Genomic DNA, 23,176 nt, shown 5'->3' with positions numbered 1-23,176 from the left:
TTTTCTCACGGAAGGCGATTACGGCTCTCTACGGGCATGTGGAAGGCAATGTCTTGGCCTCGCTGGACAGGGCGGTCAGCGGTAAGGTGCATATTATCGCTGACTCATGGTCCAGCAGGCATGGACAGGGACGTTACCTAAGTTTCACGGCGCATTGGGTGACTCTGCTGGCAGCTGGGAAGGATGCAGGACAAGGTGCAGTAGTGTTCAAGGTTGTTCCGCCACCACGCCTCCAAAATGCTACTACTGGTGATTCTGACACACCTCTCTCCTTCACCCCCTCCTCTTCTTCTTCCTCCATGGCCTCTTCCTGTGCTTTGTCCTCGGAACCAGTGGTGCTCCGTAGGTGTTCAAGGGGCTTCGCAAGTACGCAGGCCAAAAGATGCCATGCGGTCCTTGAGCTGGTGTGCTTGGGGGATAGGAGCCACACTGGGGCAGAGATTCTGTGAGCTCTGCAGGGACAGGTTCAGAGGTGGTTGACGCCACGCCAACTTAAGCCAGGAATGGTGGTTTGCGACAATGGCACCAACCTCCTCTCCACCCTCAACTGACCCATGTGCCCTGTTTGGCTCACGTCCTTAACTTGGTGGTGCAGCGGTTCTTGGGCAGGTACCGTTACTGGCTGGCAACCCTCCTTGATCCACGTTACAAGGGTAAGGTTGTGGACCTTATCTTGCCGTCGCAGAGAGAGCGGAGGATGAAACATCTTCGGGAGGCCTTGCAGAAAGGTCTGTGCAACGTGTTCCCAGAGACTGGGAGGTTACAAACTCCTGTTCCTGGACAACGTGTTGCTGAGGCTTCGGTCAGTCAAAGAAGGAGCGGTGGAGAAGGTGGCCGTCTGACCGATGCGTTCAGACAATTTTTTAGCCCGCAGCCCCAAGGTATGATCGGTTCCAGCAACCATCGCCAGCGTCTGTTTTACATGGTGCAGGAATACCTAGGGGCAAGATCTGACTTGGACACTTTTCCGACCGAAAAATCCTCTGGGTTACTGGGTCTTGAGGATGGATCACTGGCCAGAGCTTGCACAGTATGCATTTGAGCTACTGGCCTGTCCTGCTTTGTAACCGATCACAGGGTGCGCCTGTCCACTGACTCAGTCGATCGACTGACCTTCATAAAAATGAATCAGTCTTGGATCACCACCAGATACCAAGCACTTGATGCTGATGTAACCGAATAATTTTGTTTGAAATGTCAGATCCCTTCAAGACTGCCTATGCCGATGCTGAGTGACTATCCTGTTATGCTGAGTGACTATCCTCTTCCTCCTCAATGATCATGCTGATAGCTTGGAAGAATATATTTGATTCTGGGCGCCACCACCAGTGGCTAAGGCCCAATTTTCCAGCCCCTGTTTAACAGGGGCGTGTAATAACAATTTTTGATCTAATATTTTGCAGGAGAGTTCATTGCTGCGCTCAACTAGAGTATCTGTGAGGGGTTACAGTGTTGTGGCACCAGTGCCTAAGGCCCAATTTTTCTGCCCCTGTTCAACAGAGACATGTAATTACAATTCTTGATCTAATATTTCACAGCAGGGCCCGTTCCTGCGCCCACCAAGAGTAACTGTGAGGGCTTACAGTGTTGTGGCAACACCAACATCTAAGGCCCAAATTTCTGCAGAGTATATATGGCAGGACCCTACTTTCAATCATCCAACTTACAAACGACTCCTACTTGAAAACAGAGGGAGACAACAGGAAGTGAGATAAAATTAACCCCTAGGAAGGGAAATCCTCTCTCACATCTTGGACGGTCATAAGATTGGTGTCAAAGTCTAAATCTTTTGTTTTCCCCTCAGTGCCGTAGTACATGACTTGGATCCCTTATGTGGAATTGATGGAAATTGGGTCTCCTGGGTCTAGTTCGATTGATATGACATCTCCTGCTTTCATATCAAGGTTGTTTATCTTTGACCCGGCCTGGTAGGTTACTTTTGTGTTGGGGGTACCCGCAATGACATAAACTAGGTCGTACTGTTTCTGGAAAGAAACCGGGGGGATGAAAAAGGTTGTCCTCCAAATAAAAACAGGCTGCAGCTGTTAGTAAACATGGTTACATTTAGTGAGCTTCATGCCGCATAGAGTAGTCACCAAAGAAGAGGTCACCTGTTATGGTTACAAGATTGTTAATTTTGGAGAAATTTTCATTTCAAGTATAGGAAATGGAGAGAGATCTCAAAGAAAAAAAATGTTTGGGTTTAAAATTTAAATGATTTTTTAGTTTCCACAATGACTTTATATAAGCCATTATTATCTTCATTACCATGTCCACCCAATCCCATCTCTAAACTCTGCTGTCATTCTTTTCATGAAAAACCTAGTGCATGGCCTTTTAAAGTAATAAGAATATATGCCAGAGAATATAGATGTAGTGCTAAGATACATGAATGAAACAGTTTTAGTCTTCCCAGAGAACCAATAGCAGAAATGAAATTGAAGGACCTCTTAAATACATTGGAACATCTAGATTTCTCTCTCTCCTATGTAGATATCATTACATTTCTTACCGATGTTGGGTAAAGCGATGCAGTGTCTGAGCTTTGCTCCTTGAAATTTTGCGAAACAACCGATACCGGGTTGTTAGAAGTCACAATCACCGAATAGGAGGACTCTCCAGAGCCAGAGATTTGGATGGTTTTTGGAAGGTCAATGGTGGCATCTTCAAACTTGTTTAAGCTTATAGACTTCCGGAAGCTTAACTTGTTGACCTTAATCACGACGTTAGTGGCATCGGATAAAGCCGTAATAAACAGTCGCAGGTCAGGGTCGCCGGTGTTTCTGTCGTGGTTCTGCATGAAAGCCGTTATGAACTCAGTTCCCGGAACGCCGGCTGAGCAGAGAGCTGTGGAGTTTTTCAATTCATTAATCAGTTATTTTTTTTCAATATCAAACATGCAATATGCAGAATTTTCAGATCACATTATCTTCCTCGGCTTGAAAGTTTATGGCCATTGTTAAAAGATATCTTATTTATTTACTCTCCTGTAGTCTCCTTACTCTATGGCGGGCTTTCTCAACCTTTTCAACACAGAGGAACCCTTAAATTAACTTTTCAGTCTCAGGGAACCCCTGATAAAAATTTCTATATCTACAACTCGTGATAAATTAGTGTGATGGCCAGTGGGAAGAATGCTGCTTACACTTGTGGTCATTGGGAAGAGTTACCCCCTTACATATGGCTAAAAAGATCAATGGTGTCAGTGGGAACTTATCGAAGAGGCAGACATTGCTCATTGCTCAAGGAACCCCTAGCAACCTCTGAAGGTATCCTTGGGCTCCATGGAACCCTGGTTGAGAATCCCTGCTCTATGACCACAGGCCAGGAAGTAAGAATCGATTGGAGGAAAGTCTATTATTTTGTTATAATGAACCAAATAAGGAAATAGTTTACTTTTATATAGGGTACATTACATAATTACCGTATATGGTCAATAGGATGTGGAACCACCTTAAAATGATTGAGTTCAAGTGTTTCCAGTGAAAGATACTGTTCATACTCCAACATATAAAGACATGCTAGACAACAGTGGACTTCCAACCTTGTGGTAACATTTCGGTGAAGACCCTTTTCTGTTTCAGCATGACTGTGTCCCTGTCTACAAAGCCAGCTCCATGAAGAAATGGTTTGACCAGTCTGATGTGGAGGAACTTGGGTGACCTGCCTTTGATCTCAACCTTATTACTGTCCATGTTTGAAGGAATGCGATATCCAAAAAGTGTATATAGTTGCAATATTCGGGTGGCTAAAAACCTTCAGCCATATTATTTATGTCCAATGTATCTCTTTACCTGATCCTTTTTTTTTTAGTAGGACATATATGAGCAAGGTTTCATCCTAACAATGCAATTTTTAGTAGATATTTGATTGCTTGCCAGGCCATATTAAATCAAAATATGGACAAATCAATTAGACTATCTCTAAAATTCTATTTCAGGCTCCATTCACACTTTTGCGATATGTCATGCGAGTTTGGATATGACAAGGTGTAGCCCAGTCTTTTCAATGGCACCCATTCAGATGGGTGCAACTTAAAACCGCATCTATTTTGAAAAAGGTGTCTGAACTACTTGGATGCAACTTTTTGATGTAACTTAGGTCAAAGTTGGATCAAAGTCGCACTCCAAAGTCGCCCTGGAAATTGTGCGACTTTGGAGTCGTGCAAATGTGAACAGAGCCTGTAGGAACTCATAGGAACTGGGGCTGCGACAGTCACAGTTCCTACTAGGCCTTTTCCAAAAGGGGAGCTAAGAGGCAGTGGTAAAGGGGCATTAGACACAGATTTTCACAGGTTATCAAAATGCAAAATCATTACTTCAGCCCAATTGGCCCATATTCTGCCGCTCACCAGCCCTAGGGACCCGGGTGACCGACTCCTGATAAAATTTGGGGGCATTTATGACACTTCCCCAATTTTTAAGGCTTCATAAACGGTTTGGAACCACCTCCCCAAGCCTCGCCAAGCTGACCAGCAACCCTAAAGCGTGGGTGGGGGTTTGTGAGGGGGCCAGGTTTGTTTGCCGCCCCCCCCCCCCAAAAAAAAATTGAGCACCAGCTGCCACAGCAGCATAGGGTATGCTTGTGAAAGTATAAAAAAAACTCTGGGATTCAAGGCTGAAGGTACCCGGGCTTGCTCCGGTAGATCTGGTCATGGACAGGCTTCCTGGCTTTAATGCCGGATGATAATGCAAAGTATGATTATTATGATTGTAATGGTGACATGGTCATGTAATGTTCCTATGTATGTTAGACCTTTTCTATGGGATGCATGCTCTTAGTGGTACTCATTCTGTAGTTAGAGGTGTTCTCAACCTTGACTGTTTTTGTATATCTTACAAAGTCTGTGATTGCCAATGTTGTTATGGGCTCTATGCATTTTACTTAATACAAGTTTTCTTTGGATAAAAAAAAAAAAAAAACAATGAGCAAAGACAGGATGTTTTGAGTAGGCACCCTGTCGTAGATAAGGGAGAGGAGCAGGTTCGGAGAGGTGCTGTGGGTTTAGGATGTTTCAAATGCTTGGCAACGGTGTTGTATTGGCTCCTCAGTTTGCACGGCACTCCAGGAATTTCTCAGTGACTATCACTGTTTGTCAAAACTTTTGTTCTAAACCTGTCAAAGCTGGCTGGATTGATGTCTCTTAAGCTCGGTGGCCCTTCAGGTATTTTAAAATGCTTACAGTTACAATAATTAAAGTTCCAGCAACACCCCCTCTGCTAACAAAGTGCTGTGGAAAATACCCAATAAAGGTATGAATAGTGACAAAGGCATTCATGAGAGCAAGACTTGTAAATCTGGTTGCTTTGTATTTGTTGCCATTGCAAACTTCCTTCAGTGAGATCTGGGTGAAATGTGATGTACCTGAGTTCTAGGTGGCCCCTCTAGTGGCGGGTGCTCATACGGTGGGGGGGGGGGGGGTCCAGGGGCACCGCCCCTCCCCCCAATCCATACACCCAGCCCCTAATCTAAACGCAGGGTGCCGGACACATGGATTCCATTGGATATTTTTTTTTGTAAACACATGATTAGAGTCTGAGGCTCTAATTGGCTTCAAAAAGGGTGGGTTCAGGGCACGGTGAGCCCACCCAGTTGTGTGACATTAGCGAATTAATATTCGCTCATGTCTTCCCGTTTCTCCTCCCGGGCCAATCCCGGGAGTCCTAAGACCCGTTTGGCCCGCGAGCCCTAAGTCCTGATTGGCCAGGAGGAGAACCGACCGCCGGGACTCTGGAGGAGACGCAGGAGGGGGAGGGAGCCGCCAAGACCGCGACCTGGATGGGGTAAGTGCAGGGCTGGTGAGGGGCCTGGAGGGCGAACGGTCAAACAACGGGGGGGTTAAGCGGCGAGCGATTTTTCAAGCGCCGGGGGTGGGGGGTGGTTGGCTAGCTGGGGGGGGGGCGTGTTCCCATCTCCCTAAGAAGATTGAGCACCAGCCGCCACTGGAGGAATTGCAATTCATTTTCTTGATGAACAGACCAGTGAGGGCCCCATGTTCTGTTGATGTGATGAATTGAATTGTTTCTTGGTTTACAAGATGAAGCTACATCTGATTAAAGTGGATCTCTAAGCCTAGTACACACTATACGACCAGCGGGTTGAATGAAAAAAAAAAAAACGAAATCGCTTGGGAGGAGCCGCTGTACTAACTATGCGATGAAAGTAGAATGATCTCCCCCGCTGAGCTATTGCAATCTCCTCCGCCAAAGCACACAGGTCGGCCATTGGCTGAGAGCGCTCATCGGATGCCGATTGGCAGGCGTTTTTCGGTCATGCCCCTTCGACAGAAGCCAGAATAACGGCCCAGCTTCTGTTGGACCGGCTGCTGTAGTCATGGGCTGAATGCTGGCCGATGCTGCCCGATATTCGGCCTGTATGTACCGCCCTTCACCCTCAAAGCCTTCAACCTTCAAACCCTCCCCTCCTCTTCGCAAATAGTGCGTTTTTGTTTTTTTAATGATGCGTGGGGGGGGGGAGGGGGCAGGACCGAAGACTTCCTTAGAAGAATTCCAGGAAATGTTTTTTTCCCATGCAGTGGGGCTGGGGCCGCACTGCGTGGTTTAATCTTCGTTCTGTCCAGGGGCCCAGAAAGGCTATACTCACCCGATCCTTCGGAAAACGGCGCTCCCCCACATCCAGCGGTAGACTGTTCCTGCCTCCTGCATGTCCACAGCTGGTCTATGGGCGTGACGATGTCAGGAACAGTCCACAACACAAGACCGCGGGGGGGGGGGGGGCAGGAGCAGCAGGGACCCGTCTTGCATTGGGAGGATCGGCAGATTAGGTTAAGTGTATCTCCGCTCTCCTCACCCCTAGACAAAAATGAGCAGCTGACCCCCTGCAGTGCGGGGACAGCCCCACTGCATGGGAAAAAAAAACATTTCCTGGAATTCTTCTAAGGAAGTCTTCGTTCCTGCCCCCCCCCCACACACACATTACTCGACCAGGCGAATGACAAGCATTATGCTCCCTTTGCCTCCTGGGATATGCGTGTCACATATCCTAGAAGGCATAGCCTTTCATTCAGTAACGCAGGAGGGGGGGCGGGCCTAGCGGCACATCATCGGGAGGTGCATCGGGAAGAGCCAGCAGCCTTCCAATGGCGTCACAGAAAAACATGGTGGCATGGGATCGAGGGGTGGCAGAAGAGAAGAGGATCTCAGCAGGACAACACTGGATCCGCTGGGTGGGAGAGTATCTGAATTGGGCTGGAGACACCTAACGTTAAGGAGAGGTAATAAAGAATAAAATAGGGGGGAGGAGGGGGAGTGGAGATCCACTTTAAGTTACATTAGTTGTCGTCAAAGACTACTTCCAGTGAGAACAGAAATTGAACCCTTTGCCACCAGTGGCAGCTGCCTATTTTAGTGGGCTGTGATGCTATAGGATGATAGGAAGGGCTCCTATTCATTCCTTCACTGTGATTGGCTGCACAACGATGACATAACTGGGAGCCCAGCCTACTGGTTTCTGATCGTTGATAGCTGACCATGAGCTGTCAATGTCACAGTTCTGGGGAAGCTGATTGAGCACGTCCCTGAACAACAGAGCAGCGCATATATGCAGCGGCTGAGCATTAGGACACCAACAATAGGCCGTTTTTCCCTCCACTGACATCAATGAGGGGGCATAATTCAACCCATTGTTATGGATGATTGGGCACTATTCCTCACACTGGCACCAATGATGGGGCACTATTCCTCACACTGACACCAATGATGGGGCACTATTCCTCACACTGACACCAATGATGGGGCACTATTCCTCACACTGACACCAATGATGGGAAACTATTCCTCCCACTGACACCAATGATGGGGCACTATTCCTCCCACTGACACCAATGATGGGGCACTATTCCTCCCACTGACACCAATGATGGGGCACTATTCCTCACACTGACACCAATGATGGGGCACTATTCCTCCCACTGACACCAATGATGGGGCACTATTCCTCCCACTGACACCAATGATGGGGCACTATTCCTCACACTGACACCAATGATGGGGCACTATTCCTCCCACTGATACCAATGATGGGGCACTATTCCTCCCACTGATACCAATGATGTGGCACTATTCCTTCCACTGATACTAATTATGGGGCACTATTCTTTCCACTGATACCAATGATGGGGCACTATTCCTCCCACTGACACCAATGATGGGAAACTATTCCTCCCACTGACACCAATGATGGGAAACTATTCCTCCCACTGACACCAATGATGGGGCACTATTCCTCCCACTGATACCAATGGTGGGGCACTATTCTTTCCACTGATACCAATGATGGGGCACTATTCCTCCCACTGATACCAATGATGGGGCACTATTCCTCCCACTGACACTAATGATGGGGATTCCTTCTACTGATACCAATGATGGGAAACTATTCCTTCTACTGTGCCAATGATGGGACACTATTCCTCCCACTGACACCAATGATGGGGCACTAATCCTTCCACTGATACCAATGATGGGGCACTATTCCTTCTACTGATACCAATGATGAGGCACCATTCCTCTTACTGACACCAATGATAGGGCACTATTCCTTCCACTGATACCAATGATGGGGCACTATTCCTTCTACTGTGCCAATAATGGGACACTATTCCTCCCACTGATACCAATGATGCGGCACTATTCCTTCCACTGATACCTATGATGGGGCACTAATCCTCCCACTGACACCAATGATGGGGCACTATTCCTTCTACTAATACCAATGATGGGAAACTATTCCTTCCACTGATACCAATGATGGGGCACTATTCCTTCCATTGATACTAATGATGGGGCACTATTCCTCCCACTGACACCAATGATAGGGCACTATTCCTCCCACTGACACCAATGATGCGGCACTATTCCTTCCACTGATACCAATGATGGGGCACTGTTCCTTCCACTGATACCAATAATGGGGCACTATTCCTTCCACTGATACCAATGATGGGGCACTATTCCTTCCACTGATACCAATGATGGGGCACTATTCCTTCCACTGATACCAATGATGAGGCACTGTTCCTTCCATTGATACCAATGATGGGACACTATTCCCCCCACTGATACCAATGATGGGAAACTATTCCTTCCACTGATATCACTGATGGGGCACTATTCCTTCCACTAATATCAATGATGGGGCACTATTCCTTCCACTGATACCAATGATGGGGCACTATTCCTCCCACTGATACCACTAATGGGACACTATTCCACCCACTGATACCAATGATGGGGATTCCTTCTGCTGATACCAATGATGGGACACTATTCTTCCCACTGATACCAATGATGGGGCACTATTCCTTCTACTGTGCCAATGATGGGACACTATTCCTCCCACTGATACCAATGATGGGGATTCCTTCTACTGATACCAATGATGGGGCATTATTCCTCCCACTGATACCAATGATGGGGAACTATCCCTTCTACTGATACCAATGATGGGACACTATTCCTTCTACTGATACCATTGATGGGGCACTCTTCCTCCCACTGACACCAATGATGGGGATTCCTTTAACTGATACCAATGGTGGGACACTATTCCTTCCACTGATAACAATGATGGGACACTATTCCTTCCACTGACACCTATAATGGGGCACTAATCCTCCCAAGGACACCAATGATGGGGTACTAGTCCTTCTATTGATACTAATGATAGAATACTATTCCTCCCACTGACACCAATGATGGGGGCAACATAGCTGAGTCATTTTCTACTCCTACTGACCACAGTCTTGCCCGCCTAAAGTCTGAAAGACAGTAAATTGGCCCTTGGTTTAGAAAATTTGGAGAACTTCAGATTACAGCATTATAAGAGCTATATAAAATGAATTACAATAATAATATACTCACTATATCCAAGGCATAGTAGGAACAGGCAGCTCAAGATGTTAGGAGACCCCATCACTGAAAAATAAATATATAAAAAAAAAGAATACATTACCAAATTTATCTGGATATTATTACATTTATAGTTTAAATGAGATAAATACACTCCGCTTGCATCAAAATAAAAGGCGTACAAAGTCTTACAGACCAATTTCTTTAGTAAGCAGCCACATCGTGAGTAGAAATGCCTGCCCCCCGCCAGCATGCTGCTCTTTCTCTTTGTGTGGAAGCAGTGGTCTCTCTGCAGAGGTCTGAAACGCCCCCTGCTAAGTCAGACCCAAAGTCACCAGAACATGAGCTTTGAACTCCCATCAAATTATTGCTTCACATACTCAGAAGCTTTCCAGAGGCGTGTCCAAAATGAGCATTTGTATCTTTTCACAGTTCCAAGCATGACGGGTTTGTGTTCTTTACATTAAATAGACGTTTGGTGTTTTGGGAATTATTTGCCGGTACACAATGTAAAGAATGAGGAAATACAGCCGGTGTTTTTATATAACAATATAGACAATGGTCTTTTTTTTTCCGAGTCCCAACAAACATTTCTCAATTCAACAAGGAAGAATAAAACAGCTGAAATTATTGATCCAGCAAACGTTTGTACAATCGTCAGGTTTCCCACACGAAATGTGAATAGTTCCTTGAGACAAAAGTTCTCTGAATAGCAAAGCTGAAGATTATATGCAGAAGAAAGGAAATAAACACCAACATCTACAATAATACAAACAAACACACAAACTATTCCCCATGATATCTTATTTAGCATTTTATCTTCTCACAGTTCAGTGTATGATGCGTTTTTGCTCTTTATATTAACCTCTTGCCAAATATGTAATGCATATATGTGGCAGCAAGGAAGGGCTTTTCTATAAAAGTGATCTAGGTGGCTCTAGAGCTTCTCCGTCACCTAAATGTGGCTTAGCAAGAGGCTCCGCCCTATGCGTTTCGTCCTAAAAGACTTCTCGAGTTTGCACATCGTGATTGGTGGGAATACTTACATGCTTGTTCATGATTTTTGATACCTCTATTCATATATTTATTTATGTTGCTTATTGATTGAGGAATATTAATGCAACTTAAGGATTCAACTATTCAAGCATGATCTTTGCTTAAATAGTTGCATCGGAGGGCTGAGGAGACATTGGGGGTCTAATAGAAGACCTGTCACCTGCACATGCTGCTGTAGTCCTGAGCTTGGTACTGGCTTTAAGAACTGGCAAAGTGAAAAGCAAAAGTGACCCGGGTGGCTCTAGAGTCCATTCATCATTTATAATTGGTTGAACTACATGGACTCGTGTCTTGTTCAACCAAACTTACTATGGAACCATATGGGGCTCTCAAAGTGCACCGGCCTCCGGTGATGGCACCCAATCCGCAGTGGTTCCTAGGCTCTCCTGTTCTTCCAGGGAGTCCAGGACCCTAGAAAACAGATTGCCCAGGGAGAGAAGGAAGAATTCAGGGAATTTCAATCCCCCGATCCCTCCTGCAACTTATGACCCCGGACAGTGGCGGCTGGTGCACCATTTCTTGGGGGGGTCAAACAACCCCTCCCCTGCTAGGTCCGCACTTACACCCTCCAGGTCGCAGCTTCCCCGGCTTCTCCCCCCGGCCAATCTGGTTTTAAGACCCGATTCCTGTCCTGATTGGCTGGGAAAAGAAGCCAGAAGAAAATAGCGAATATTGATTTGCTAATGTCACAAAAGGGGGCGGCTCGGGGCGCAGAGCACTGCGCACCAAGCTTGACCTTTTTGAAACCAATTATAGAGCCTCCGGCTCTAAGCATGTTCTTCAAAAAAAAAACTCGTAGAAATCTATGCGTCCAAAGCCCCCCATGGAGATTAGGGGTGGCACTTGGAGATTAGGGGGGCGGCAGGGGCTCCTTATGGACAGTCAGCCACTGACCCTGAAAGTGACGTGTATTATGTCACTTCTGGTGTCACAGTTGTCATTCCTCAGCTAATGTAGCCAAGGGTACAACTTTTCAAGCATGATCTTTGCTTGAATAGTTGCATTGGAGGACTAGGAAGACATTGGGGGTATAATATGCCCCCAATCTGTACATAAAGAGGACTTGTCACCTGTACATGCTGCTGGAGCCAAGAGCTTCGAATTGGCTTTAAGAGCAAGGTAAGGGCTTTTCGTTAAAAGTGACCCACGTTAGTTGTTTCATCATTCATATGGGGTTCTCAAATTGCACCCCCTCCCCCCCCCATCGCGTCCTGGTGATGGCACTCGACCCAAAGTGGTTCCTGTGTTCTCACACTGTTCCAGGGAGTCCAGGACCCTAGAAAACAACTTGCCCAGGGAGAGAAGGAGGAACTCAAGGAACTGCCATTCCATAATCCCTCCTGCAATTAATGACCCTGGAAGCGACAGCTATTTTGTTTCTTCAGGGGTCACAGCTGCCCTTCCTTGGCTAGTGTAGCCAAGGGTGCAACTATTTAAGCACGATCTTTGCTCCAATAGTTGCATTGGAGGACTGGGAATACAATGAGAGTCTAATAGATCCCCAGTGTCTCCATAAAGAAGGCCCGTCACCTGCACATGTTATCACATGGGGAGTTTGTTAGCCCCTTTGTAATAGCAATAAAGCAAAAAAAAAATTTTAAAGTGTAACAAAATAATGATATAAAATAAATTAAAAATATATATATTTTTTTAAAAAGCACCCCTGTACACACCAAAAAAAGAGCGCATGTGTAAGTAAACATCAACTGAGCCACACACGTGAGGTATCAGTGCAAACGTTGGAGTGAGATCAGTAATTCTAGGTCCATAATTCACAATTAACTCTAAACTGATGACCTGTAAAGGCTTCTAAAGCATCACCTAAGGAGAATTTTTGGGGAGCATAGTTTTTTGTCATTTTACAGGCATGCACAGTTTTAAGGCTTGACATGTTTGGCGTCTATGTATTCGCTGCAACCCAATTTTTTATATTTACCAAAAAATTAGGTATAATATTGTGTTTCTTTGCATTAAAACTAATCTTAGTGTATTTTCTTTCCAGAAAATATGCATTTGATAAATAACTGCGCAAAAAATGTGCAACATAAAAAAATTGCAATAGTGACTATTTTATTCTTAAGGGGCTCTGCTTTTAGAATATTAATGTTTTTTGGGGGTCTTACTGTAATTTCTACCCCAAAAAATGCTGATTTTACCATATGTGCAAAATATTTTTTTTAAAAAATGCCCTATAAGGCTAGTAATTAATGTCCACGTTCACAGTGGCACGAGGTTGTCTACTGAGAGCGGGCTCAACGTGTTTTCCAAGCACACAGACCAAACTGTCACCAACAACTTTTCCGTCAAGGCTTCTGGTTGGAAACCAGCGGGATGGGCTCCTGATCATGTGATGGCTGTGGGAGCCAATCGTAGCGGCCACATGATGTAGAAGCCGCAATGCCTCCGGGGATTTCAAGTCCACTTGAAGGGCCCCCCCCGGGGGAGGAAGTGACAGAGGGCCCCCCCCCCGGGGAGGAAGTGACAGAGGGTTAAAAAGATCTTTCATGTTTTGGGAATTATTTGCTGGTACACAATGTAAAGAACGAGGAAATAGATTCAGGGTTTTTTCTGTTCACAACAATGTATACAATGGTCACACCTGAAATAAATAATCCAGTGAAAGTTTGTACAATCATCAAGTTTCTCACATAAAACAAAAATACGTGCGTGTTTTTTTCGGGGGCAGTTGACAGGTGGCTAGGAGGGGATTTGTCGCCCACTGAATGCCTGTTTAAACTACTGAAAGGCCGCCAACCGTGTGCATTAGAGGATCTTATAGCGTGGTTGCAGAGTGATCCCATTTACTTGAATGGGTTGCACTCGACGGTGGTACTGCCTGGCGATCACGGGGTGTGGTATACTTTTTGAGTAAGAAAGAAAGAAAGAAAGAAAGAAAGAAAGAAAGAAAGAAAGAAAGAAAAAGAAAGAAAGAAAGAAAGAAAGAAAAAGAAAGAAAGAAAGAAAGAAAGAAAGAAAGAAAGAAAGAAAGAAAGAAAGAAAGAAAGAAAGAAAGAAAGAAAGAAAGAAAGAAAGAAAGAAAGAAAGAAAGAAAGAAAGAGAAAGTTAAATTGTGTATATACCTAAACTTGTTGAATAATTTAATAGATAGATAGTTCCCTTCACTGGAACTAACCAAATCATTTGGTGGAGGGGGGATTATGGTGTGGGGTTATTTTTCAGGGGTTCCTTAGCTCCAAGAAAGAAAAAAGAAAGAAAGAAAGAAAGAAAGAAAGAAAGAAAGAAAGGAAAGAGAAAAAAAGAAAAAAAGAAAGAAAGAAAGAAAGAAAAAAAAAAGAAAGAAAGAAAGAAAGAAAGAAAGAAAGAAAGAAAGAAAGAAAGAAAGAAAGAAAGAAAGAAAGAGAAAGTTAAATTGTGCATATACCTAAACTTGTTGAATAATTTAATAGATAGATAGTTCCCTTCACTGGAACTAACCAAATCATTTGGTGGAGGGGGGTTATGGTGTGGGGTTATTTTTCAGGGGTCCCTTAGCTCAAGTGAAGGGAACTCTTAAGGCGTCAGCATACCAAGACATTTTGGACGATTTTATGCTCCCAACTTTGTGGGAACAGTTTGGGGATGGCCCCTTCCTGTTCCAACATGACTGCGCACCAGTGCACAAAGCAAGGTCCATAAAGACGTGGATGAGCGAGTTTGGGGTGGAGGAACTTGACTGGCCTTCACAGAGCCCTGACCTCAACCCGATAGGGTGAAATAGAGCGGAGACTGTGAGCCAGGCCTTCTCGTCCAACATCAGGGCCTGACCTCACAAATGGGCTTCTGGAAGAACGGTCAAACATTCCCATAGACGCCCTCCTAAACCTTGTGGACGGCCTTCCCAGAAGAGTTGAAGCTGTTATAGCTGCAAAAGGTGGGCCAACTCAATATTGAACCCTACGGACTAAGACTGGGATGCCATTAAAGTTCATGTGCATGTAAAGGCAGGTGTCCCAATACTTATGACAATATAGTGTATGATGTATGTGTTATATCTAATGTGTGTTGATTTTATGGGAGTTCAAAGATATTCTTCTTTTTTTTCATCTTGACCGAAACTCTCTTTCCCCTCAAATGGGTGTTGGAATTAGTTATGGTCAAACACTCCCACCCACCAGTAAATCCCCATCGTGACGCACTTTATTCTCTGCGCCCAGAGTGAAATACCATATCTCATAATTCCTACAGTGTCAAGATCTTTAAAGAATGTTTTTAAAGTAGACTTAAAACACATTTTTAAAATGGGCATTCCCTTTATTCTTTGTTTTCCCTCTTTTTTTTTTTTTTTTTTGTTAAAGTTTCAACTTGATTTATAACTTTTAAAGTCTCAACACAACACAAAGGAATTCTGCTGGGCTTCACCCTTGTACAGTATTGGTGTAACCACATAAAAACACAGATTGATGTCCATTATCTGCTTTTTTTTTTTTTATGGTCGTTTACATTATTTACCCAAGTTGGGTTGTTGAAATAAGAGTGTGAAATCCGCTCCGTCTAATACCTTCTTCATGAATGAGTCACTCGATCTACGAGACGTTCCACCTCATTGGAAAGATCTTAACATAAGACTGATGTGAAGGTTACAATTTATATGTGTTATATTCATATCTCTTGTCAAGGTATCAATGAGGAAATGCTCTAATGATGCCTTCAGGCCTTAGATATTGGACGTTGGGTTAACCTCAATATGGCCGCTCCTGCTACCTATTTCAGAAGAGACGTGACGTCACTTTTGTGCATTCCATGCTAGCTCCGGCCTCTTCCTGGTGGCCACAGGACGTGCTGCATATTGACAAGACCATCACACAGCCAAAGGGACCTTCCCAGGGACTCCATATACACAGATGAGCCTATGATGTCCTTTCTTTTTGTAAGTGTGTTTTTTATACTCACTCGATCACTCAATTTAGGAGACGTTCCACCTCATTGGAAAGATCTTAACATAAGACTGATATGAAGGTTACAATTTATATGTGTTATATTCATATCTCTTGTCGAAACATATCTATGAGGAAACATTCTAATAATGCCCTCAGGCCTTAGATATTGGACGTTGGGTTAACCTCAAACCGGCCGCTCCAGCTACCTATTTCAGAAGAGACGTGACGTCACTTATGTGTGTTCCATGCTGGCTCTGGCCTCTTCCTGGTGGCCACAGGACGTGCTGCAGATTGACCAGACCATCACACAGCATCGCACGGGGACCGGATCCAGACAAAAGGACCTTCCCAGGGACTCCATATACACAGATGAGCCCTATGATGTCCTTTCTTTTTGTAAGTGTGTTTTTTATACTCACTTGATCACTCGATTTACGAGACGTTCCACCTCATTGGAAAGATCTTAACATAAGACTGATATGAAGGTTACAATTTATATGTGTTATATTCATATCTCTTGTCAAGATATCTATGAGGAAACATTCTAATGATGCCCTCAGGCCTTAGATATTGGACGTTGGGTAAACCTCAAACTGGCGGCTCCAGCTACCTATTTCAGAAAAGACCAGATTCTTTGCCTTGCTTTCGGTTGACACATCTTCAGTAAACAGCTCCGAGCATCAACTGCCAATGACCTCAATAGACTCATACCTCGCATTATTACCCAGAATGAGGAAAAATTCTTACCATTTACTATTATGTCAAAATTGATGAATTATAATTTTTTTTTATTTCTCCGGAATTACTGTACGTGCATAAAAATGTGTCCATTCTATAGAGAGTTATGCAACTTTAACAGGAGTCCATACTACTACTTGAACCCGTTTAACCCTTTGACCGCCCCCCCGATGTTAACCCCTTGCCCAGCCAGTGTCATTAGTTCAGTGACAGTGTATATTTTTAGCACTGGTCACTATAATAATTGTCCCCGATCCCCCAAAAAGTTTCAGTTAGGTGTCAAATTTGTCTGCCGCAGTGTTGCAGTCCCGCTATAAGTCCCTGATCGCCGCCATTACTTGTAAAATAAATAAATAAATATAAATATCCCGTCGTTTTTAGACATTATAGCTTTTGCGCAAACCAATCAATATACACTTATTGTGATGGCAAGTTGATTTGTTGCATAGCTCATGCCACGGGGAGTGATATTGCTAGATTTTGGGATGGGGCTTGGCCCCCTTTCCGCCTGAAAACGCAGTCTGTTCCCTTGAGGGGCGTTTGGGCGGAGGTCTCTAGGTACCCGTAGCGAAGGAAAAACAATATCTGAGTGCTGAGTTGATATTTGATTTATTTGAATTTAATGATTGTACCTATTACTTGTAAGTCAAATAGGCTGGATCCTTTTCTCATGTGAACCTAGACCTTTAAAAGCTATGCTAATAGGATGAGTATTCATTTACAAATGTCACATTAGAAAACTATGTCACATTTTATTGTTCGTGTTTGCTTATTTTTCTCTTATTATTTTTTTTTTCTTGTACAGTATAATTGAAAAACTTCAATAAAAATCTATTGCTGGAAAAAAAAATATACACTTATTGGGATTTTTTTTACCAAAAATATGTAGCAGAATACATATTGGCCTAAATTGATGAAGACATTTTATTTTTTATTTATTTTATTCATTTTTTTTATTGGGTGTTTTATAGCAGAAAGTAAAAAAAAAAAAATATTGTTTTTTTTTTTTTTTCAAAATTGTCGCTCTTTTTTTTGGTTTTGTTTAAAGCGCAAAAAATAAAAACCACAGAGGTAATCAAATACCACCGAAAGAAAGCTCTATTTGTGGGGAAAAAAAGGACAAACATTTTATTTGTGTGCAGCGTCGCACGACCGCGCAATTGTCAGTTAAAGTAACGCAGTGCCGTATCTCAAACAATGGCCTGGTCATGAAGGGGGGTGAAACCTTACCAGAGCTGAGGTGGTTAAAAAATAATCTATTTTAGGCTTAAAGATTTCCTAAAACTCCTAAATATTATATATAAAGCAGAGACCCGGGAGAATTATTTAGTGGTAGTTCCAAGTGTTTATGTCATGCAATATGTGTGCAACGGTTTGGAATTTTCAGTACATTTTTTTTTGTTTGTTTACATTTTTTTTGTTGTTCAAATATTTTCATGTATTTTCATGTGTCCGGCATGCTTTCAGGACGTCGGACACATGAAATACTATGATGAGGATTTTGAAATATGTGATTAGAGCCAGAGGCTCTAATAGGCTTCAAAATAGGGTGGGTCTGGGGGCGCAGAGCACTGCGTCCCGATCCCTCCCTGTTGTGTGGCATAGCAAATTAATTTTTGCTATTTTCACACTATCGTTCCTCCCTGACAATCGGCCGGCAGGTCAGTGAGACCTGTCTCCCGATTGGCCAAAGCATTAGGCGATCCTATTGGATGCCTAACGCTTTGGCAGAAGAGGAGATATGGCTGAGGAAGCCTGAGGAGCCGAGCAGACACAGGAGCCACTTCCCGCCGAGGAGGAGAGCCCCGTCACTCCAGGAGAGGAGCAGAGCCCCGCCACACGAGCGGTAAGTGCCGCCGGACCGGCCGCGAGGGGGGTTATTGAAGTGACAGCCGAACCGGGGGACGCACCTGGCTGCATTTGACGGGCACGAGTGGCTGCATTTGATGGGCACAAGTGGCTGCATATACTGGGCACAAGTGGCTGCATTTGATGGGCACAAGTGGCTGCATATCACAGGCACAAGTGGCTGCATTTGACAAACACAAATGGCTGCATATCATGGGCACAAGTGGCTGCATATGATGGGCACAAGTGGATGCATATGATGGGGCACAAGTGGCTGCATTTGATGGGCACAAGTGGCTGCATTTGATTGGCACAAGTGGCTGCATTTGACGGGCACAAATGGCTGCATATTACGGGCACAAGTGGCTGCATTTGATGGGGCACAAGTGGCTGCATTTGATGGGCACAAGTGGCTGCATTTGACGGGCACAAATGGCTGCATATCACGGGCACAAGTGGCTGCATTTGATGGGCACAAGTGGCTGCATTTGATTGGCACAAGTGGCTGCATTTGACGGGCACAAATGGCTGCATATTACGGGCACAAGTGGCTGCATTTGATGGGCACAAGTGATGGGCACAAGTGGCTGCATATGATGGGCACAAGTGGCTGCATATGATGGGCACAAGTGGCTGCATATGATGGGGCACAAGTGGTTGCATATGATGGGCACAGTGGCTGCATTCGATGGGCACAAGTAGCTGAATATGATGGGCACAAGTGGCTGCATTTGATGGGCACAGTGGCTGCATTTGATGGGCACAGTGAGGCTACAATTGATGGGGGAGTTCACTATTTTTCAGTTTGTTTGCGCCCCCCCCCAAAAAAATTTTTGAGCACCAGCCTCCACTGCAGTGGGAAGAATGTCCCTTACATTGGTGATCAGTGGGAAGAATGCTCCTTACATTGGTGGTCAGTGGGAAGAATGTTCCTTACATTGGTGGTCAGTGGGAAGAATGTTCCTTACATTGGTGATCAGTTGGAAGAATGCTCCTTACATTGATGGTCAGTGGGAAGAATGTTCCTTACATTGGTGGTCAGTAAAAAGAATGCCCCTTACATTGGTCAACAGTGGGAAGAATGTCCCTTGCATTGGTGATCAGTAAGAAGAATGTCCCTTACATTGGTGATCAGTGAGAAGAATGTTCCTTACATTGGTGATCAGTGGGAAGAATGTTCCTTACATTGGTGATCAGTGGGAAGAATGTTCCTTACATTGATGGTCAGTGGGAAGAATGTTCCTTACATTGGTGGTCAGTAAAAAGAATGCCCCTTACATTGGTCAACAGTGGGAAGAATGTCCCTTACATTGGTGATCAGTGAGAAGAATGTTCCTTACATTGGTGATCAGTGGGAAGAATGTTCCTTACATTGGTGATTAGTGAGAAGAATGTTCCTTACATTGGTGATCAGTGGGAAGAATGTTCCTTACATTGGTGATCAATGAGAAGAATGTTCCTTACATTGGTGATCAGTGAGAAGAATGTTCCTTACATTGGTGATCAGTGGGAAGAACATTCCTTATATTGGTGATCAGTGGGAAGAATGTCCCTTACATTGGTGGTCAGTAAAAAGAATGCCCCTTACATTGGTCAACAGGGGGAAGGATGTTCCTTACATTGGTCAACAGTGGGAAGAATGTTCCTTACATTGGTGGTCAGTAAAAAGAATGCCCCTTACCTTGGTCAACAGTGGGAAGAATGCCCCTTAAGCCTCGTACACACGAGCGGAATGTCCAACAGAAAAAGTCCAACGGAAGCTTTTCATCGTCTATTCCGATCGTGTGTGTGCCTCATCTGACTTTTTTTTTTTTAAATTCTGACGGACCTAGAAATAGAACATGTTCTAAATATTTCTAAAGGAACCAATTCTTATCGGGAAAAAGGCTTGTCTGTATGCTGTTCCGACGGACCAAAAATGACACATGCTATGAAGCAAGTATGAGGCGGAAGCTATTGACTACTGGCTATTGAACTTCCTTTTTCTAGTCCCGTCGTATGTGCTGTACGTCACCGCGTTCTGGAAGGTCGGACTTTGGTCGGACTTTGATTTGACCGTGTGTACGCAAGACCACTTGAATGGAATTCCGTCGGAGAAACATTCAGAGTTTATTCCGACGGCAAAACCGGTCGTGTGTACACGGCAGTACATTGGTGATCAGTGAGAAGAATGCCTCTTACATAGGCGGTAAGAATGCCACCCTTACAAACAGTTAAAAAGATCAATGGTGTTGTGCAGCTGGCTGGTAAATGGCCCCAGACCCAGAACTATGCAGACACCATCAGAGGTGAATCGGCCACAGCTGAAGGAACCTCTATCAACCTATGAAGGAACCTTGGTTGAGAATGGCTGCATTGGAGCATTCAGTATTATCATTACGGGTTTGGAAAATTTGAAACCCCTTTTTTTGGAAAAACCTTGAAAATTTCTGTAATTTTGTCATGCCAATGTTTCAAATTCAACGTTCGTTTTCTGAATATGCATACCAGTAAATACAATTTTTCCCAAATGAAAACTATATTCATAGCCAGAATTTCCTTTGCTCGAGAAAGAAAAAATTCCATCCTCTTTAGATTTTTGGTTGAAAATAACAATAACATTTTGATTTAACAAAAACTGAACAATCGCTCTAGAAATTCTTTTTTTTTTTCAAATGAAATTCTACCCGTGTACAGTCAGCTTTGGAGTTTTTTTTATCATAAAATCAATTTTTTTTTCAAATTTAGCAGGAAGCTATTTCTAGTAAAACAAACAAAAAATTAAGCAAATAAATTTCAAGACAAACTTTACAATTCCTAGGCCTGTAGCTACAAAAACAAAAAAGGAAGATTGTTATAGACATGATTTTTTGTTGACTTCCCACTGATCACATTGCTTACATTGGTGATCAGTGGGAAGAACATTCCTTACATTGGTGATCAGTGGGAAGAATGTTCCTTACATTGGTGATCAGTGAGAAGAATGTTCCTTACATTGGTGATCAGTGTGAAGAATGTTCTTTACATTGGTGATCAATGAGAAGAATGTTCCTTACATTGGTGATCAGTGGGAAGAATGTCCCTTACATTGGTGATCAATGGGAAGAATGTTCCTTACATTGGTGATCAGTGAGAAGAATGTTCCTTACATTGGTGCTCAGTGAGAAGAATGTTCCTTACATTGGTGGTCAGTGAGAAGAATGTTCCTTACATTGGTGATCAGTGAGAAGAATGTTCCTTACATTGGTGATCAGTGAGAAGAATGTTCCTTACATTGGTGATCAGTGGGAAGAATGTTCCTTACATTGGTGATCAGTGAGAAGAATGTTCTTTACATTGGTGATCAATGAGAAGAAAGTTCCTTACATTGGTGATCAGTGAGAAGAATGTTCCTTACATTGGTGATCAATGAGAAGAATTCCCCTTACATTGGTGATCAGTGGGAAGAATGTTCCTTACATTGGTGATCAATGAGAAGAATTCCCCTTACATTGGTGATCAGTGGGAAGAATGTTCCTTACATTGGTGATCAGTGTGAAGAATGTTCTTTACATTGGTGATCAATGAGAAGAATGTTCCTTACATTGGTGATCAGTGAGAAGAATGTTCCTTACATTGGTGATCAATGAGAAGAATTCCCCTTACATTGGTGATCAGTGGGAAGAATGTTCCTTACATTGGTGATCAATGAGAAGAATTCCCCTTACATTGGTGATCAGTGGGAAGAATGTTCCTTACATCTCTGAAGGAACCTTGGTTGAGAATGGCTGCATTGGAGCATTCAGTATTATCATTATGGGATTGGAAAATCTGAAACCCCCTTTTTTTGGAAAAACCTTGAAAATTTCTGTAATTTTGTCATGCCAATGTTTCAAATTCAACGTTTGATTTCTGGATGTGCATATCAGTAAATACAATTTTTCCCAAATGAAAACTATATTCATAGCCAGAATTTCCTTTGTTCGAGAAAAAAAAAAATTCTATCCTCTTTAGATTTTTGGTTGAAAATAATCTACAATTTGATAACATTTTGACTCAACGAAAACTGAACAATCGCTCTAGAAATTCTTTTTTTTTCAAATGAAATTCTACCCGTGTACAGTCAAGCTTTGGGTTTTTTTTTATCATAAAATCAATTTTTTTTTTAAATTTGCAGGAAGCTATTTCTAGTAAAACAAACAAAAAATTAAGCAAATAAATTTCAAGACAAACTTTACAAATCCTAAGCCTGTAGCTACAAAAACAAAAAAGGAAGATTGTTATAGACATGATTTGCTTTTGACTGCAGAAGATAAGGAGAAGTAATTTGAGCAATCGATCAAAGACTGTCTTACCTTTGGCTGCCTTCCCCATCTGAAGCCCATGGCCTTTGCCTCTTCAGTTTTATTGCAGTTTTTCCAACCATGCCCCACGTGACAAACCTGTCCCTCCGGTCTGTCCATGGTGAGGACAAGGAAATGCCTTTCATTTGCATTCAACTTGTCAAAGAGATTTATTTAAAATTTGCAGTCATGGATGAAGGGGCCATTTCTTAAATGTGATATGATACAATTACGGTAATAGATATAATAACATACATAAAAAAAACTATTGTTAGGCGCTTATTGGTTGTCAGAGGAACACGCAAGGCTAAATAGACCTCAAGAATGTCAAGGAAGAAAACAGACCTTTATTATATGGCTCCAAACATCGTATGTTACATGACATCGATCAGCCATACCATTATGATCAGTGACAGGTTAAGTGAATAACATCGATTATCTCATTGCTAAAAGTGGGTGAGATATATAAGGCAGCAAGTGTACATGC

The 23,176-nt window shown here is 43.4% G+C and overlaps 1 protein-coding gene across 1 annotated transcript in view; it reads right to left on the bottom strand.

Annotated features, from left to right (window-relative positions):
• Window positions 1-22,763, bottom strand: part of LOC141110299 (IgGFc-binding protein-like) — a 91,919-nt gene extending 69,156 nt beyond the window's left edge. The window contains exons 1-3 of the mRNA XM_073601595.1: window positions 22,702-22,763; window positions 9,882-9,935; window positions 2,513-2,847 (exon numbers count right to left, since the gene is read on the bottom strand). Of these exons, the coding sequence (XP_073457696.1) occupies window positions 2,513-2,847; window positions 9,882-9,935; window positions 22,702-22,720 (408 nt within the window). The 5' untranslated portion in view covers window positions 22,721-22,763. The remainder of the gene's footprint in view (window positions 1-2,512; window positions 2,848-9,881; window positions 9,936-22,701) is intronic.
• Window positions 22,764-23,176: the final 413 nt, after the last annotated feature.

The sequence above is a fragment of the Aquarana catesbeiana genome, linkage group LG10, assembly GCF_042186555.1.
Source record: "Aquarana catesbeiana isolate 2022-GZ linkage group LG10, ASM4218655v1, whole genome shotgun sequence".
Classification (NCBI taxonomy): Eukaryota; Metazoa; Chordata; class Amphibia; order Anura; family Ranidae; genus Aquarana; species Aquarana catesbeiana.
This window is presented reverse-complemented; position numbering and strand designations above follow the sequence as displayed.